Source organism: Micropterus dolomieu, linkage group LG11 (genome assembly GCF_021292245.1).
Source record: "Micropterus dolomieu isolate WLL.071019.BEF.003 ecotype Adirondacks linkage group LG11, ASM2129224v1, whole genome shotgun sequence".
NCBI lineage: Eukaryota > Metazoa > Chordata > Actinopteri > Centrarchiformes > Centrarchidae > Micropterus > Micropterus dolomieu.
This window is the reverse complement of record NC_060160.1, coordinates 9714727-9735478: the sequence shown is the minus strand read 5'-3', so window position 1 is coordinate 9735478 and position 20752 is coordinate 9714727. Positions and strand designations below refer to the sequence as shown.

At 38.7% G+C, this 20752-nt stretch overlaps 1 protein-coding gene across 1 annotated transcript in view; it reads left to right on the top strand.

The window, feature by feature from the left end:
• Positions 1-20752, top strand: part of pld1a (phospholipase D1a) — a 33715-nt gene that overhangs the window by 2682 nt on the left and 10281 nt on the right. The window contains exons 2-12 of the mRNA XM_046062785.1: positions 10974-11174; positions 11900-12069; positions 12248-12390; positions 13778-13889; positions 14126-14191; positions 15125-15183; positions 15436-15528; positions 16461-16613; positions 16914-17063; positions 17807-17890; positions 20218-20299. Coding sequence (XP_045918741.1) covers positions 11006-11174; positions 11900-12069; positions 12248-12390; positions 13778-13889; positions 14126-14191; positions 15125-15183; positions 15436-15528; positions 16461-16613; positions 16914-17063; positions 17807-17890; positions 20218-20299 — 1281 coding nt within the window. The 5' untranslated portion in view covers positions 10974-11005. The remainder of the gene's footprint in view (positions 1-10973; positions 11175-11899; positions 12070-12247; positions 12391-13777; positions 13890-14125; positions 14192-15124; positions 15184-15435; positions 15529-16460; positions 16614-16913; positions 17064-17806; positions 17891-20217; positions 20300-20752) is intronic.

Below are 20752 nucleotides of genomic sequence, written 5' to 3'. Positions count from 1 at the left end.
CTTTTAAGCTTCTAATAAAAATGAGAAAATGATAAAAGGATCACAAAATGAAATCAAGAGAGACATCAGGATCTATCTGTCGGTGAGAGAGGGCAGTTGTTTGTTGGTGATGTTTTGAGCTGATCTAATAATTCTCTGTAGTGCCTTTTTGTCAGCCTCAGTGCAGCTTGTGAACCACACCAGAATGTTGTGAGAGAGGATGCTTTCAACAGAACCTCTGTAAAAGGAAATCAACAGGTTCACCTTCCTGTGTGTCCTTAGAAAATAGAGCCGCTGCTGAGCCTTTTTCACAAGCGTGGTAGTGTTAACAGTCCATTTGAGGTCCTCAGAGATTTGTGTGCCCAGGAATTTGAAGTTGCTGACTCGCTCGACCATGTCTCCTTTGATATATAGAGGAGCATATTCTTCTTCCTTCCTCCTAAAGTCAATTATCAGTTCTTTTGTTTTGGAGGGGTTGAGAACCAGGTTGTTAATGTGGCACCACACAGTCAGTCAATTCCAGAAACAGTACTCAGACCTACATATATTGTAGTCAGGTCAGTTGGATTTTTCCCTATGTGTCTGTTTGAAATGGTATTCTGTTGGTGGTGCCAGAATCAACTTTATGGTAGCTGCATTGAAAAAAACACTTCACAATTTACAGTCTTTGTTTGACCATGGGAAATCAGAAAAACTACAAATGTACAATTTACAATCCACAATGCAAGCTATGTTACCAAAAGCTGTAAAAGGCTTTATTGCCAGTTGTTATTATTATATCCCAACAATCTTGATCATAATGTTAACATGGGACAAAAAATAGATGACATACAAAGAATAAGAGTGGAATGTTTGTGTGATGTTTGAATGTCTGAAATCCCCTTAAATCAATTAACATATGTATGTGTTGTCCACCTTTATAGAAGAGGAAAATGAGAAAAATACCACTGTTTTCCTGTTTGAGGCATTTGGGATCGAGTGCCTACTTTTGTGTAAGATATCATTTATGTACAGTAAAGACAAGGAAAAAAGAGTTGGTATTATTGTTTATAAATCACAGTTTCTTCAAACAATCTCAAAAAGCGCACATTATGCTGAGAAGATGTTCAACCCTCCAAATCCCCTGCGTGTCTAGGGGTAAAGAAACTATTTGAATCAAATATTCATTGTAAGAGTACTGTTAGTGCTTTACAGAAAACATAAGATTACAGTATGAATTATATTTTTATGTGTGGACCAATGGCAGTGTCTTCACACATGGATTCCAAAAGATTGGCAGTGAATCAGATTTTTGGCTGCAAGACACAGAACTTCCTGATTTAACTTAATTTTGGACAAGAGCTAAGTAACTGATAAGGGATGCAGATTTTATTCTACTGATAGATAAACTGAACTTGTCTTCAATCCGATTTGTCCCTCACAGGCTACTGGAACAGGGCTACTAACAAAAGTCTGCTACAAAAACATAAACTAGAGCATGTCTCATCTTCTTTTATTCCAAAATCTCAGAGGAAAATGTTTTTTGTTATAATAAATCTCAGGAGGGCAGATGGAACAGAAGTAGGGACTGCAAATGCAACATGGCCCACACCTATGTGGGGCACACATTGAACAAAAACGAACATACTTTGGCCAGCTTGCTTCTTCCTCCAGCGAGGGTGTGAGAGATTAATGAATCAACTGCATGCTAAATAGAGTATTGATTGTGGATTAACCTGGTGTAACCCCCAGTAATTATTAAACGTTTGGTACCACTTCTTAAAACGCCCCCATTTATAAGTTTTAGCTAGTGAGTTGTTGTTAATAAATAATTAACTGATGCTTTATAGAAATTTTATGAGCAATTAAGTGGAATGACTGTTGGGTTGACAGTTTGGTGGGTCATTAATCTTTCTAATAAACCACCAAGTCTACAGATACACATTTTTCACTTTCTAATAGGCCACCAGCAAAATAGTCATCTGTAATTATAAATGTTAAGAAGCTAATAATAAAATTGTATTTTGTAATAACCGAGCCTTAAAGCAGCAGTTGGTAACAACTGAACATACGATGTGTCTCTAACTCTGCTGCTCGTATCATTCCGCTAAGCCCTGCCCACCAAACCCACTAGCAGGAGATGGTTGCCGCGCTACACTTTAGCCCACGTAGGGCTCGCTCTCCTCGGCAAGAGCCTCATAAAGGCCCTGGTCCCGCTCATCGCATCTCATCACCCTTCCAGTGCTCCGTGGCCCAGGGCAGAGCATCCCAGGCTTCAGAGGCAGCTGCGATAATGTCTGACAGCGTGATGCGAGAATAGTACACCACTGTCCCATCTCAAAAGTTATTCCCCACTGTTTGTCATCATGCCTCTTTGCCACTCATTGATAAGAGCGCCATGATATCGAACATAATGAGCTTAAAGGTCAGTGTGGAGCCAGAACCTGTTCACACAAGTGTTTTCTACACTGTTGTTGGCAAAGGCAGGATGGGCAGTTCTTTAATTGCTGGTGGTTGTTTCTCAGTCATTGTGTTTGCAAAGCTAGCTGTCTTGTTTGTTTAATCTGTCCAAAAAACAAAGAATAAAAATCTTTCTTTGCCTGGAAACTGATCAGGGCTAAGAAATAGTCTGGCACGTAACCCCCTGTAAAACGACAAACTGTCACATTTACTCTTTGAAGTAGGTAGTAGTAGTGAAGCTTTGAACGGATTAAACAAACAAGGTACGACATGTCAGTTAGTGAGTTTTAGAGGTGTTGGTAGGCGGATTTTGACCGATCAAGGCTAACTGTTTCTTTCCACTCTTTATGCTAAGCTAAGCTAATTGCCTCCTGAGCCTTGCTTCATATTTAGCATACAGATATTGAAGTGGTATTAATCTTCTCATCTTCCCAGTAACAAAACAAATAAGCATATTTCATAGTATTTCAAAAGCTTTCTTCAGACATTTGTGCTAAGCTAAGCTAATTATTGATATGAGAGTCTGTCAAACTATCATACTGGAGAATAAACATCAGTTAGGGAGGTTTTTCACAACCTGCCATCCCAGAATGAGTTTCCATTAATGGCTTAACTGCTCTTTAAAGCAAAAGTAAATTATTAATTTATTATATTAATAAAGCCATCAATTAATCTTAGAAAGCGTGCCCCATTAGAAAGTGGTACCAAAGTTATCCAGCAGGACATACTTCTACCCCAAAAGCTTTACTCTTACTTAAAATGTGAGGTAAAATATCACATCCCCACTAATGGAATTTGTCTTAAATTTATGTACCTTGGTCCCTGCATGAAAAGTGCAGCAATATGTTTCTGATGCCTGTGGTGCTGGGTGAGAGACTGAATTTCCCATGTGTTCCATGTTGAGAAGATTGACGAGTGCCCACTTTGCTTTTATGATGCCTCATTTTTTCCTCTCACTCTCTGCCACACTCTGCAGAACCTCCACAGTTCTTCTCCCACTCAACATTCTTTCATGTCATCTATGATTTCACAATGTGTTGACTCCAACTAATTGACATTTAAGAGGGATTCTAGCACATGGAGGGAGAGGCGGACGCTTTAAGCTGCCTCTCTTGATATTTATATATAAGCAGCTCGCTGGCTGTTAAAACTCTCGCCATGACAACGGGACAGGAAGCAGGAAGTAGGCTGTTTTCCATTGGAATGGAGTAGAGAGATAAGGCCTGCAAACTCCTCACTTCCATTGCATTCTCATCATCTCTCTGCTCCCCTGTCAGGTTGCATACTATAGAACAGATATTATGACCAGTGCCGTACATGTATGTGCATATGTTTAATATTCCAGGTCCCTCTGCTGTTAACCTCTTGGTGGGTCAAGTATATCAAGGGTCATGGATATTCTTGGAGCAGGGAGAAAACTACACTGTCATAAATACTTCTTCTGGACTCTTAAGATTGTATGCACGCCACACAAAAGTTCAACCAATGGGCCCTTCTGAATTTAATGACATTGATGCATCTTGAATGTCTACCTAGACCAAAATCATATTAACATTTAATGATTTAAACAACCCTGATAAGCGGATAAAGATGGATGGATGGAAGGATGGAATATTAAAACAAAAGATTAACTTTTTGTTTAGAACAATTTGATGTAGATTTTGTTGCTTTCTCTTTGTTCTATGAATACATTTTACAGGATTATGGTGGATCAATAGAGATCTTATAAAATAAGATAATGTAACATTTTCATTCAGTTTAGACAGTCAGTGGGCACAATTTACACTCAATTTACCCAAGTAATAGAGGTCCATGGTGTCACAGGTCCAGGAAACCAATTAAGCAAGTTATAATTACGGCTTTAAAACTCCAGAACTGCATACACAGACATATTACTGCATTAACCTTTGTTGTGTAACTAAGTCCTTAAACTTGGGCACAAAAGGTGTGGTGGCTGGGCAGTCGTCACTTGCAGTACTGTCCAATTTATTTTGCAATTATTCTGCTGGTAGCTTGATATGACATTTCCAAATGGTTCAGTTGTCAGGTTTTCATCTCCATACTAAGACAGTTTGGTTCAAAATTGGTATGGTTGGGGTTGTAGTGGCATTTTACCACTCTTCACAATTTGCAGCTCTTTCACTGAAATCTGTGCGTGGTGGTCCTATGCTTCTCTCAGATGTAACAAACAAGTATTTCTCAGTCTGGTCGTCATTAAATACATGTTTTCGCTGTCAACCCCTTTTTGCATGGATAGTTTCAAAAATGCCATTCCACTTTTTCACCCTGGGCTCCTACGTTTGACAACAAGCTTGCTAAATGTAGCTACTAGCCTAAAAAATAATGACTGATTACTAAAATAATTTATAAATAATATAATAAAATAATAAAATGACTAATTTAGATGTCACACCATTGTTAGCTTTGTGCAGTATCCTTTCCCACACTGCTGTCATTCTGTACAAAAGTAGTGTGGTGAAGATGGTGGAAAAACATGCAAATGCAAATAACACCCAAATAGAAGTTTGGCTATTTTGTTCCTCAAATGATTGATATTAATGGCCATAATCAGTAATGATTATCATTAACTATGATAGAGTCCTTTAAAATAATCACAATAATTATCGAAATCTTGCATAAGCATCCTTATTCAGGAAAAAACTGAATGAGAAAATTATTGGATTGGATGGATGAATGAAGAGACTAAATGATTTCACAGGGACCACAGGAAACACAGACACGCAGTCGCTGTAAGCAACTGGTGACTGCCGGTGACTTCTGACCGTGAGAGTGTGTTGGATCTTGTTCAGTGGAGTGGGAATGTTTACTGTCAAGCTGTTATCTGTTGGTGTACACGCTCATGTGTTATTTACTTGTCACAGACATTTTTATCTCCAAACATAAAAATTTTGCACTTTGCAGGGAAAGAAGTGTTATGTACCTGTTTCTTATTTGAGCATGTGGTATTCTCAGGTTGGGTTATATGGGCTCAGATTAATGTTAAACTTGGATATGGGGAATGTTAAATTTAGGCAGTATGTTAGGAAATTACTCTAGTCAGTGGAAAATCCCTATAGGTAAACCTAAAGTCTTAGAGAGTGTGACTTTGTGTGCCTCCACTGACTGTAAAGAAACAACTTTTTTTCTTTTGCGCTGTGTGTATGTGTTTGTGTGTGTTGTTTCTGCCCCGACTTGCCTCAGAGAAAACTTTCTAGAAATCTGATGAATCAACATTACTTGCGTAATTGCTATCTCTATGCCTCATTTCCAGTATATCCTTTTGTTTCTTGTCAAAAAATTATGATTATTGTACTAGTTAGGTGCTTTCTGTCTGCTTTTATCAGAATTTTGTCACATATTAACATTTTTAATGACTCATTCTGTTCATCTTTTCATTTGAATGCATACATTTTGGATCATATGAGCTGGGATGACATATCAGGGGGCATCTGCTCCCTAATGATAAACACACATATCGCTTTGCATGCTTCATCTCCAGAAGAAATCTTTTTAATGTAACGGGCCTTGTTAACATAATTTGGAGTAGTTAATTACATCCCAATCAATCCCAATCCCAATTTTCATAACCATAACCACATTTTTTGAATTTAATGATTTTACTGCTATCAAAAAATACAATAGACAGCAGTTATGTCAAAACAATTAAGGAAGATAGGGATTCCAACATGATAGAGTACAGAAAAATGATCCACAGTGATGTACAGTAGTAAGGCAGTGCGTAGAATAATCAGCAAACTCCAATCATACTAAAATTGTCCTTTTAATCAAATCTCCCTTTAGAAGCTTTCTGTTGAGTCATATTCTCTATTTCTCTCCATTCCTCTCTTCCCCTCTCCTTCGGAGTCTTTTCTAGCTCCTCTGGACTCAGAGGGAGGTTAATGGGCAACATGTGTATTGGCTAGTCTTGGAAGACTAAGCATACTGCTTGGTGTTTTTATTTTTGTGTGAATGAGTCTTTCTTTGTTTTTTTTTCTGTACTGTTTTTTTTCTGCACTTGAAAAGTGAAGATTTAAAATGCATATTAACCCCGCAGTTGTAACTACTGCTCCAGCACTGTTATTCTCCACACCCTGCCTGTATCTTGTCTTGGTAATGCAGGATTTTGCAGATGCTTCTTTTGATTGCTCTTGGGGCTTAAATAAAGTTTGAGCAGTGTAGCAAGCACATGACAAGCTGCATTTTTCTTACCGGTTTAACAGCCTTTATCTTTAAAGAAATCTTTGTTATACAAAATCTAACGTGTGTTCTCAGCAGTTTGTTTGGGGTCACAGTGAAACTAAATCTTAGAACTGAGCACAGTTTTACCATATCCCTTTGCTCAAAGTCAGCATCTACTAAACATGACAAGATGTGATAACATGTGTATATGCTGCAATTTTTGTCTATTATTATACTATTATTTTGACTGTATGTGCACTACACGGTGTGCATACTGTGTTTAGTCCTTGCATCATGCACGAGCACTAAAGTCAGGTCAAGGCATTACAAATTTGCCTCAAGGGGCTTTACAATCTGTACAGCATACGACACCTTCCCTCTTCCAAGGCAAACAGGCATGCAATAGATGTAATGTGTACAAAATAGACCAATAAAATTACAGTATGACATCCATGATGACAAAGTTATGAATAGATTGTAATATATTTAAAGAATAGATCAAAGTAGAACATCGAGCAACTTCAGGTGTTGTCACACAGACCTAAGCCACACAACCTCCTCTCCACCATGAAACCTGCAAGTGCACTAAACAAACACAAGAGGCAAAGCTCAACCACACCATTCACACAGATTGGAGGAAGGAACACACACACACACACACACACACACACACACACACACACACACACACACACACACACACACACACACACACACACACACACACACACACACAGGGAGATAAAGAGGCTGAGTCTCCTGGAAGACGAAGATCCAAAGCATCTGTAATGAGGCATCCACAGCCAGAACAGAGAGAGAGGTCCCACACTACCAGTGGTCCAGCACGAGAAGCCAAAGTGAAAAGAGAGGACTAGGAGGAGAAAATTGGAAAAGAGAGAAGGAGATGACAGTGACAGTGAGACAGTATCATATTTAGCTTAAATGCAGTCTGCATAGGAAACGGGATTTTGGACCCAAACGCAAGACAACAGGCAAAGCAAGTTCAGTTTACTTAGTTTAATGAGTAAGCTCTTGTCAAACAACCACGTAAGCAGTCCACAACAAAAATAAAAAAAAAAACAGGCAGAGGTAGAACACACAAGGAATCACTGAAGATATAGCTGAGATACTTGATGATTGACAAAGCAATCCAACACTAAACAATGTGAAGACACAAACTTAAATACACAAGTGGCGTGTGATTAACAAGGCACAGGTGGAAACTATAATGGTGGAGCAAACAATCAAACAAGCAGGAAAATACAAGAACAGGATGTGAAATGCAAAAAGACACATAAGAGATGATTACCAAAACAAAACAGGAAATACCAACACTCCATGACAAAAAGATAGGCAAACAGCTGTGCTTGTGGGACACAAACAGACAGAGGGTTACAGAGATGCAGTGGTTTTCAGAAAGTTTACAATATTCTTGTCTATGGGAAAACATGAGACTTGGATCGACCTGCCGTAAGGGTAATGGTAAGAGGTACAAGGTAACCAAGAAAATGAAGCTAACTGAATGTTAAGGGAAAAAGATGAGTTTTAAGTTTGATCCAACGGTCTCAACAGAGAGTGTCTAATGTCAACAGGGAGGTTATTCAAGAGGAAGGGATAGGAAAAGGCCCTGCAGGCAGCTGCTTTCTTTTTTACTCTGGGGACAGACAGGAGGCCTGTATTCTGAGAGCAGAGACCACAGGATGGGGCATAAGGTTTAGACAGATATAAAGGGACTTGCCCATTTACAATTTTGTACGTCATTAGAAACTAAAACTAGTGGTATGGTGATGTAGCATGACAGCTCAGGTGTGGCTGACTGATCACATACGTCTGACTCAGCATGGTGTCTTACACAGCAAATTGCATCACTAACATTTTTTTCGTCTCCAACTCCCACTTCTGTGGGTGTAGTCAGTCAAGTCATTCCCAGACAGCACTGACAAATGACCATATGACATAATTTACAGTATAAAGTAATGTTTGATAACAATTGAGGCTTTTTCAAACCTCAATCAAAGAAAGAAACATGAGTGAAGGTTTGGGGAGTGTTAATTAATAGAATGTATGAGCCTGCGAGTGGATGATCAAGTGGATTAATTATGACTATATGAAATTGAAAGTGGGGTTATACTTTGAAAAACGTAGGAGTGACTGTGTGTGTCTGTCTGTTTGTGTGTCTGTAACACCTGTGCATGATGACGTGATTTTAGTCAACTCATACGTTTAAAAACAGATTTAACGGCAATTTAAACTTCTGCATTAAATTTACGCCGTAACCTAAAAGCACCTCCCCAAAAATGTAATTGCACGTCGCAGCGACACAGAACGCAGAACGCAGAACGCAATAACTGTAATTGGTTGGCTTGGTAGCATCGCATTTCCTCCTACGCATTCCCAGCTTGTCCTTCTTCGCAGCCATTTTCAAATCCTGTTCTCTCGTTTCTGAGTTTTAGCAATTTCACTAAAAGTAACTTCTATTTAACATCAATCAGCTCCAACCCCAACATGACCCGCTCAATTTCACTTGCCATTGTTTGTGGTAGCCTACACCAACAACAACAGCGGCTAAACTAGCAATTTGGCTGTGTAATTAGAGTGCAGCAGAAGTAGAAGTGCTTACGATGGTGTAAATTGGCCTTTACTTTGGTGTGTGGTTTACAGTAACATTTCCCCTTCATTTGGAATAATTCTAATTTATATAATGTGTCATAATACAGATGCCATTTTTATTCTCTTTTGAAAATAAACTTCACTTGAAATCTGATTATAAATTATGTCACATGTATGTGGTAACAATCTAGAAAACGATGTACATGGAAATAAAGAAAATGTTACCATTTGATATTCTAAAGGGGGTCTTGTCTTATAGGTACAGCATTCAGCTACTGCAGGTATAATGTAGGATTTTATTGCACTGACATGAAGCATGGTCAGAGATACAAAATAAGTTTTGGATATTAATGTGTCAAATGTTGGCATTTAATGTCAGAAGTCAAGCTCTCTGTCTCAATCCTGTGTCATTTATAAGCCTTTGTGTCAGTCTCACAAAACAATATCAAATGCCAAATATACCTAGCCTTGTTCACTTGCTCTTAAATCAAATATCATCTGATTTTGATAATAATGTGTTTTATGTCCTTTTATTTAAGGCTGTTTCTATTAAGATAACATTAAATGGAAACATTAAGGTATAAACATATCTTTGAAGGTATTTTTACTGAACTCTGGAATCATGTTGGCACGGTTTTTGAAAAATGACCTGTGTGGAACAGAACAATGTGTCTCACTAATGCCCTCAAAGATTAGGATTAATAATATTGCGTAGCAGCAAAGGAGTGAATTTTTACTCAGTATCTTATATGAAGACTTCACAAATATGTTCATTTGCAGTACAGTAGGATATGAGTACATAATAAGTGATTGATGATTGCACATACAGTAGGATTTATCGAATTTGGTTTGAGTGAAGGCTATCAGCTGACTTTCTTTATGCTGTTCATTGTGTGTGTCAGTAATAAACAACTGAATTCCAGTCAGGCAGTTAGTTTGTCATTAACTAGATTTAAGTTTTTTAGCTTGTAGGAAAGTCTCTGAGGTCACAGACCACAGATGTAATGAGTGGCATATGTTTTATCCACCAAATAAATGTATCAACACTTCGTTGGTGCTGGAGTGGAAAGGTGGGTTGAAAAGTGGGCGGGTGAGCCTAATCATAACTGAAAATTAAACTAAACAGACTATGATCCAAAATAGTTTAGAATTGAAGGTATAATGATCATCACTATGGTTTGTCACAATAAGAACAAAGAGACCAGATCTCACGCCAGCTGAATATGTATGGGAGATTCTGCACCAGTGTGTTAGACAGTGTTTTCCACCACCATCATCAAAACACCAAATGAGGGATATTTTTGGAAGAATGGTGCTTATGGTGGTTCAAACTTCTGTATAACTTTTGCCAAGGAAAACTGAAGCATTTGTAGCAGCTCTTGGTGGCCAGACATCTCATATTTGTTGTCCACAATTCTAGTGCGGCTGTGTCTAGAGTATTGGCTCCATGTGACCTTGAAACCTTTTACAGCTGTGTCTACAGTGTGTGTGTGTGTGTGTGTGTGGGGGGGGGGGGTGTGTGTGTAACCAGTCATGATCTGTACATAATCACTGGAAGGTTAAAAGTCAAATGACAGTTCCTCACTGTGGGAGTGTATGCACACTCAGGATCAGTCATATAGCTTACAGCATGAACAAGGACGTGCAAATCCACACCCTCTCAAGTTTCTATTTATTCCATAGCATATATATTTTTTAATGTATTTATTTTTTTTTTTTTTATTATTTTATTTGGAAATGATCATTTTTCTTCTGCATTCCTCTAGGCTCACCCTGCTCAAGGGGCTAACTGCTGAGCATGCTGGATAAGGCTCCACCGACTACCAGTAGCCTCAACCTGGTGAACTCTGAAGTTTCTGATCCGGACGTACATGACGGTATCACGATGGCCGACCTTGTGGAGAGCCTGGACACTAGAGAGCTGGAAATGGGGGAGGGAGAGGAGATCGACTATGAGGGAAATTTAGGTGTGTGTGTTTGCATATTGTCTCAAGTAGCATGATTTCTCCATAACTTCTCCTAAGAACAAAGAAAAATACAACCATAAACAAAACAAATTACCCAGAGTAATGCAAACACATACTTTAGGTGTGATCATTTTGGACGCAATAATAAAAGACAAAAATCTGATAATAATATTTATAAAAAACTAAATAGCATAGTAAAACTGTGCAAAGCAGTCAGTTATTCCAGGGAACACTTCAGTTGGTAAGATTATGCAACATTCTCAAGAGATTAAACTTCCAGTATAACTGGAACCAGATTTATATGGGCATGTAAGCCCAAAGCAATATGTTTGTGACTGTTCTCTTAGGTTTGTATCCAGGTCTCTGGGGAAATGTAGGAAAATCAAGGGGTAGTAGAGCAGCCAGGCTAAAGGAAATGTGGGCTCACGTCATATGTCTGTGTGGAAAACTGACAAAAAATACTTGAGCTGGTGAGCCTTCAAACTGATATCTAACAAGAGAATGAGGGTGGATTTTTTCCTTTTATATAATTGAGATCTCATAAATGTTACTGAAGAATAAACAGAAACATTTGACCTTAACACTGCAAAAAAGCAAGCACAAAAATCTTGAACAAAGGCCGACTTTTCTGTGATGCAGCCTACTCGCTCCCAAGCAGCCGGAACAACTCCTACATGCACATGCAGAAGAACCATGCTAACAACCCCCATGTCTCTTCCTCCTAGGGGACTGTCGTATTCCATTTTCAGCGGTGTATGCCACAGTGGGCTTTAAGGAGGCCAATGCTAAGGTCTACCTTCCCACGGTGCCCATCACTGCTCGGATCCTGGAAGTGGAGAGATTCACCACCGCACAAGACCGCTTCAACCTGTCGCACCACAGGAGTGTCAACAAGGTACTGTTGGTACTGTTTTTTGTTGTTGTTTTTACAATTTCTTAAGCAACTAAAATGATTCCCTAACCCTCATGTTTTACCTAATATAAATTTAGCTCATCATCTCTCTCTTAAACACTCTCACTGCTACCTTTCCGTGTGTGTGTGTGTGTGTGTGTGTGTGTGTGTGTGTGTGTAGTCTCTGCCAGCAGTATTTAGGATTGAGCTGAAGCACGGTGAGTTTACCTGGGTAGTGAAGAGGAAGGAGAAACATTTCATGGAGCTGCACAGAGAGCTGAGGACGTACAAGACCTTCATGAGGATACCGCTGCCCTCCCGAAGGTTGGTCACATTGCATTGACTTGCATTTCCAACCTGAAAAACTATAATAACTATAATTTAATGACTTACCTTGTGGAAAACAGCCTTTTCTCCCCAAAATATTACTTCTTCTTTCCCGAGTAGGCCTGCACGCAGTGTAGTACACATTCACACACACACACACACACACACACACACACACACAGACTGGTGCAAAGACTCACTGAGTATGACATTTTAACATAATAGAGTTACATTTAGAGAAATGTAATGGAGGAGCTCAGTTTGTATCTGGTTTCATTCGTTAACGTACTGCTCCAATTTCGTTACGAAAAACAGAAGTAGTTAATTCTGGCTAATTCTGAATAACCATCTTGGAATAATTTGTGGGGACTATAATAAGTGGTTTTCCTGTCATGCCCATTTTGCTCGCATTGCATGAATGCTGCAACAGTTGCCAGGCAGCCAGGAGGACTCCAGGAAGCCATGCACTCAGAAATGGTTCCAGCACTTAATTCCCCCTAAAACTACAACATGTCATTTTTATATTTCTGTTTGTGTATGGATTACGGAAACAAGACACAACATGTTAATTAGTAAAATTTAGAGGTGGGGGTGGACTTTGGACAGAGCCAGACTAGCGGTTTCCCCCTGCTTCTGGTCTTTATGTTAATCGCCTCCTGGCTCTAGATTCATGTATATTGTGCCGACATAAAAAGTGTTATTGGTCTTCTCATCTAAACCTCAGCAAGCATATCATCAAATGTCAGAATATTCCTGTCATTATAACAATCTGTTACTTTAATAATTTATCCGTATTTTCATAATGTTCTCTACAATACAGTGATCGCTACCGTCCCTTCCGTATGTTTTCTTTTTTTTATTATTTTCCTGTCTCTCCCTCCCTCTCTCTCTATCTTTCTCTCTCTGGGGACATACACACTACTAAACAAGTTACAAAGGATATTACCTTTGGATATTAATGGGATTTAAAGTACTCCCTACTCTCTCTTTCTCTGTCTCTGCCTCTAAAATGATAAGTCCTTGTTTATAGTTAAATAAATGTCCATTTTGCCACTCTGCATTCCTAGTTGATACAATGAGTCAACTTGCAATTTGTCCATTTATTCTTGCTTTTAAATGTGCCTGTCTAAACACCCACTGGCAGGAAGGTACACAGGAAATGATGTGGTTTAATGTCAAAGCAGTGGCTGAAACTGGGTTTTCAGCTTTGGGGCAATGGTTGAACAGAAACAGCTATTGCCTAAAGGTTTGAGGTTTGTCCTTAACATTTGAGGACAAAGTATGGAAACACTGTCCGATTTGAGATGCGCTCTCTGTGTCAGCATCTTTAAATAGCTTGGACTTTTTAATTCAACATCTTCATTTTTCTCCCTCTCTGTCTCAGCCACACAGTGAGGAGGAGGACAATGAGGAAGAGTGAGGTGAGGGAAATGCCCTCCCTTCCTAGAGGAGGGGGAGAAGACCTGGTGCGAGATGAGCAGGTCTCCAGCAGGAGGGTATGTCGCATCTGTTTTTTTGACTGGTTGGGAAATTCACTCTTGTCATATCTTAACCTTATGGCGGGGAGCTCTCCTGGCATTCGCTTGTTGCCATGCCACTTATCTTGTTGCCAGTTCAAGTATCCTATGAATCCCTGTGTGTTTGTATATGTGTGCATGTTAGTGTTTATATGCATGGGTTTTGATATTAAAATACTTACAGTGGCCACAATATAGTGTATGTGTTTTTACAGAGGCAGTTAGAAGACTATTTGAACAAGCTGCTGAGGATGGCCATGTACCGCAAATATCACCATACTGTGAGTAACCATACTAAGCACTGCAAGCTGTGTCACCTTAACATAGCCTCTTAATGAAGCCTACCAATTTAAGTTTTTATACTTATTTTGTGGGTATCATACATTCCTCTCGATATGAACCAAATGTATCATGTCAGCTACTTTAGATACCTGAGATGCGCTGAAAAAGTAAACATAATTAACTGTGTTTTATTATTTTTTTAAATAACATTTTACTGACCTCTACCCTTATGGTGGAACAATATGGTGGAGTGTTGACACAGGCCGTTATCACGGCTCTAATGTGTTTACTTACACACTCGAGGAATTTAACCATGTTATTGCTGCTCATTAAACTACTCTCCTGAGAAACACAAGACAATGTTTATTTATTTATTTCTGGAAATTACATTTTTGTGCAGATTTACTATATTTTTATTTAGTGTGACAATATAGTGACAGGATGTTACATAAAGTTTTTTTTGCCTATTTATCAAAAACTCTTTATCTAAAAACAGGTGTTACAAAATGGTGACGTGACTTATTGTCAGGGCCAACTTATTTTATTATTATTATTATTATTATTATTATTTGTGCCTTTAACATACAGCATATACTCTTTAGTGCACTAAACTTTACCTGTACCCTTACTTGCTTTACCTTTATGGTGGAAGGGGCCTTAAAACAGACCAATACTGCGTGTAGCCATAGCATTATGCCTGTTGTAAGCTGACATCTGTGTCATTCTGATGCATTACAAGTTAATATCTGCAATGATGACGCATGTTTAGATAAGTTAGGACAAGTTGCATTGCCTCCACGTGGATGGTATGTGTGAATGTAACAGTTGCCTGCCCACAGAGTCGCATGTCAGAGATCACAGTATGTATCAGGTTTTTCTATACACGAGTCAGTATGTGAAGCCTCTTGTTGTCTCTTCCTGTCTATTATCAGATGGAGTTTATTGACATCAGCCAGCTGTCTTTCATTCATGACTTGGGGCCCAAAGGACTGTGAGCAATTTCTCTTCTTCAATCCCCTTTTTCTTTGTATCTGCAAAAACAGTTCTGTCTTGTGTCAGGTGGATAAGCTCTAAACATTTCAAAGTGAAGCACTTCAGGATGAAAGTCCCATGTCAAAGTTGTTCTGAGATACTTTCTGGAAGCATGCATATTTACAAACCTCCAAGTCTCCTATTTAGTTTTATACTCTCCTTACATGTCATAGTAAAATATATATTTCACAGTTCTTTCTGTCTCTTCCAGGGAAGGAATGATCTATAAGCGTTCTGGTGGACATCGTATCCCTGGCATGAACTGCTGTGGTCACAGCCAGGCCTGCTACCGCTGGTCCAAACGGTGTGTGATTACCTCTGTCCTTGTGTGTTGCTCTCTCTGTCTCGCTTTACATTGTCTCTGTCTTTCAATCTTTTTCTTTTTGTGTCTCTTTTATTCTCCCTCCCATCATTTTAGTTGACATGATCAGTATATCTCTGTTTTTGACAGGTTTTATCTTAGCAACCAGTTCAAATTTATCTTGCAGTTACTTGATCGTTCGTTGTTTTTAACTATCTTGCCATTGTGAGTTTACTACTACAGTTTATGAGTGGAACTCCTTAATGTCTTATGGTAATAAAGATGGATTAAAGGGAAGGATTAGCAATTTTTAAAAACTTTTTTTATTTATTTTTTCAACTGGCAAACTTATCAGAAGTGTAGGAGTAATGGATGATATGTTCAAAAGACAAAATCAAACGTTCCAGCCTCAAATTTCTGGCAGGAAGCTGTCTGAGAGTGGGTGTTAAAATCCAGTGACCACTCATTGCATATTTAAAAAAATCATGATATTGATAACATCTTAAAAAGTAGTAGTTCTCTAAATCATCTCAAACATTTTTTTTGTAGCTTGCTAACCAAAAAGTAGCATCTTCAAACCAGCTGCATTGTCACACGCTTTCCTCTCTCTTTATCTGTTTGTCTGTTCCTTTCCCTCCTCTTTGTCACAGCCAAATTATTACGTGAGCAGTTTTTATTATTCTTTTCCAAAGACAACACAAAAAAATCCCACACATTTGAAATGCTCAGCCCATCCACCTACATCCCCATGTTGATTTTCTTCCTACATCCTGTCCTTAAAACAAGAAATATAAGAAACGGTCCACAGCAATCAACAGATATCCACAGAACCTTACAAAGACACACATATCTTAAATCCTGACGATGATGATGATGATGATCATGGTAATGGTGGTGTGTGTGTCTGTGTGTGTGTGTGTGTGTGTGAAGTGTAGCTGGCTGGTGGTAAAGGACTCCTGCTTGCTGTACATGAAGCCAGACTCAGGGGCCATCTCCTTTGTCCTGCTGGTGGATAAAGAGTTCAGCATCAAGATGGACTCCAAAGACACAGAGACCAAACACGGAGTCCGGATTGACAGCCTCTCCAGGTTACATTTTTTTGAGTGTGTTTGTGGTTGAATGTTCGAATTTTGTAGCTGGTCACATCTATAGTATTTTGAGGAAAGGCTTACAGTGGACTCTGAAGTTAATGTTACTTAAGCACTGGTTAAAAAGAAAATCCTACCCTCTCTAATACTGTTTCATAAAATAAGATTATGATCTGAAAAATGTGTTCAAAAGGTCTATTTTGTGGCGATGTGGTGCAGTTTTCCTCAACCAACCATGTCTCAACATGTATGTTTACTTCACTGTGTCTGTGTTGGTATCTGTGTACATCTACCTGGCAGGACCCTGGTGTTTAAGTGCAGCAGCTACAGACACGCACGCTGGTGGGGTCAAAGCATCGAGAGCTTCGTGAGGAGTCATGGGAGCGCTTTCCTCCGAGACCACCGCTTTGGATCATTTGCACAGGAACAGGAAAACATCCCCGCCAAATGGTATCTACACTGGCAGAGAGCACAGGAGTAGAGCTGTTATTGATGTTGTTGTGTAAGCAGAAAGATTTAATGAAAACAACAACAACACAGTAATAGAGAAATAAAAAATACAAAGAAAGATTTTGAAGGTAAAAAGGTTTTATATTAGTTTAGTTCAATTTGTCAGTAAGTAAAATAAAAAATATCTTTTATATGATTAAGTGTTTAGTGGATGGTTATCAGGTTCTCTACAAGAAAGCTGCACATTGAAAAGTAAAATAAATAAATCTAAAAATACACACATTTTCAGCACATCTTACTTTTTTCTCTGCCTACCTCTCTGTTAGCCTTTCACTGGTAACTATGGAAATGTATGCGAGGACCGAGCCGTCAACTCTCTCTTCTTTCAGGTCTTTTTTAGCATTCTCTCCCCCTCAGCTCGCAGATTCTGTGATATTGAATCATTTGTGTGATAATGTCATTACATTGTTTTTGTGCTCCGCACGGAGCCTGAGGGAAAAACATGCCATGGTGCTGTGAACTAATAGGAAAAAGAGAGTGTTTAAAGAACAGTCATGTCATGATGACAGCTATAGCTGTTGCCTAAAGCATTGAAAGTTAAGAAAATTAGAGAAGTCAACAGACAGATGCACTTTCATTGTCTCTGTTGCTCTTTTTTGTGTTTTTGTGGCCGTATTGGCCAAGCTGTGACAAAACCGACAGCTCTAAAAAGGCAGTAGTTTATTGTGTATGTTTCTTGGTAGGTATGTGAATGGAAAGACTTACATGGAGGATGTGGCTGATGCTTTGGAGGAAGCCAAGGAGGAAATCTTTATTACTGACTGGTGGTGAGTTTCACTGTCTTTTGTGTAAACATGCACATTGTCTGCTTAAACATGCACAGTGTTATGTAAACACGCACAAAGGCAAAAGTTTGGTTGAGGTGTGTCAGCTGTCAGCAGTGTGCGAACCAAGAAATAAACTGCTCAGTAGTCTGTATCTGTCCTGCTTTAACACTGCAGCATACAGTGGAGCCTCAGCTTTCTCCAAACCGGACAGAATAATAATTCTAGATAAGCAAAACAACAGAAAACTATTCCTATTCTTATAAGTTCTTAGTCTTATTAGTGGACTCAACCAGGGGGCAAGTTCAACTTAGTCTGGCTCTCTTTGAGCTACCTGCCTTCACCAAGCCCTAATGTTGGACATTTTGAATAACTGGCATCACGAAGCTGATGACTCTGTTAACTCTGGGAATAATTATATAGATGTCTTTAAATGTGGTTGACGTTTTCAGCATGCTCAGATGTCAAGAATGAAATATTCATAGAGAGATTATGCATTGATTTTATTTTATAGTGATATTTTGATGCTTTTTTGTCACACAATGGACAACCTACGAAGAATACGTGATGGATAGATAAAAGCAAAGAAAGGCAGTGTCTGCTGCCAAATCAGTCAAAAACAGTACACATAGTTTGTCCCCAAAAACAGGGGCTGAAGAAAAGAAATGATGCTTAATAACATCCAGCTTGCCCAAAGGTTGCATGTAAATTGGCATCCATTAGTAAACTGTCTTTCTGTTTTAAACACAGCGGACAGACGATTGTGCAAGCATGTTTCTTCTGTCTCTGACACAATTATCACACTGGGCAAATTGATATTTTATATCAATAAAAATATCTATATTGCTCTTTATTACTGGTCTCTTTATTGTAAATTGGTCAGTAGTTGTGCTGTTGACACTTTCCAATCAGATCCACTGAATTGGAGCTTAGGGTTATTGTGCAGCATAGGTTACCACTAAGATCTACCATGATTAAAAGTGAGCTAGCTTCATCATACTAGAGAGGCTGAGTGTCCTGTGTAGTTGTAAACAAGCAAAAAGTATGTTTACATTCAGTATTACTTACCAAAACATGTTTAATAAAGGTTTGAGTTCTGCATTGTTTACGTCCATGTTTACTTGCTAGCACTCGTATTCTTTGGATTTGTTGGCACATTGCTGTGTATCTTGGCACAATACCACCAGTGTCGGTTGTCAGTCAATGAAATGATAAAATAGTATCATGGGTCAGCTGAACTTAAGATAGAATAGCTGTGATGACTTATTTCAGTGGTTTGATAAATGCAAAGGCCATAATCAGACTCCTGACAAAAATATGCACTTGCCACTAACCAACTAACTGATACCCAGTTAATGCAGTGCATGTTGTTTTACCCACAACTCCTTGCTCTCTGGCAGGCAATACAATAGTACTGGCTCTAATTACAGCCTCATCCACAGTCCCAGAATAGAAATACACTGACACAATCTCTGTATAGTATCTGTCTACATTTTTGCTAAACCCCCTTTCTGTTTCTGCTTAATGTACCTATTAGGAGCCTTGTTCCTCATGTATAAACAGACTATGTGATCTTAAAGTATAGTAGTATAGTTGAGTCACACTGCACTTTGTATGTGTGTTGTCTGTCTATATGTGTGTGTGGGATTTTCAGGCACTTAATTCAAGTACATAATAAGGCTTAGGGTCAGAAATATGTTAAATTGAATAAACACTTTCTGTTGGAAACAAAGAACAACCTCATTTCATTCTATTGTCAGACAGTAACACTTGTACTTTATTAAACCTGGAGGGCACAGTAACCTGAGTAAACAGTATTACAAAGATGCGAATCAAATCAAAATACCAATAAACTTCTTTGCACAGTAAAGAGACTTATTCTTGCCTGTATTTTAGCCTTTCAGATCTTAAATAGTGTTTTCTAATGGGACATAAACACAGTATTTATCTCTAAACACAGTTATAAAATGCTTGACAGTAAATTTTCAGACATTATAGTTTATGGTCCTTGATGAGTCTAAAATCCCTGTGCTGCAAGGCAGTAATCACTGGGCTTATGGTCTTAACCAATGAGGTGTCAGCCTGTGTAATGTGAGCCAATGGCATTATAGAAGTGTAAGCTCAGAATGCCAATGTGAGTGGCTCATGAGACCATATCATTATATCATGTCTGCCATATGAGTTTGGTGTTCATTTCGGTGTATTCACTTTGTTTTTCTGATTCTGTTAACACCTCAGTACCTAAAAAAGAAATATGTAATTTTCTCTTTTGATCTGTTTCTCCCCCTCTGTGCCTCTGTCTATCTTGGCGTCTGTTTCTGTCTCTTCAGGCTAAGTCCAGAGATCTTCTTGAAGAGACCTGTAGTGGAGGGTAACAGGTGGAGGCTAGACTGCACCCTCAAACGCAAAGCAGTAAGTAGTCATAGACTGCCAACATTATGGGAGAGAAACTGCCCGTAAGCCAAGTGTTTAGCACTGTGGACTCAAAAACAGCACATTCTCTAAATAAAGACAGACAGACAAATGTTTCCTTTCCTTTCAGTAAAATACAACTCACGCAATTTTACGTTTATTCTACACATCAAAGAAGAGAGAAACGTTTACATGTTAGGCATCTACGATAAAGCATCTCCCACTTCTTCCATATGGTTTAGGTTAAGAACTCATAACAACTTTCGTAAACTGTGAGCTCACAGGAGAAAATACACCTTAAATAGATCAAGAGCTATTTATTGTTACCTTCCATGAAACAGTAAAAAAGAAACAGTATGGTTCATTGTTTTCATTGAAAGCGTGCTTCATGATCCAGATTGTAGAGCAGGATAAATGTACTTTACCTTAGTACATCTGCCAATTTATTTGCAG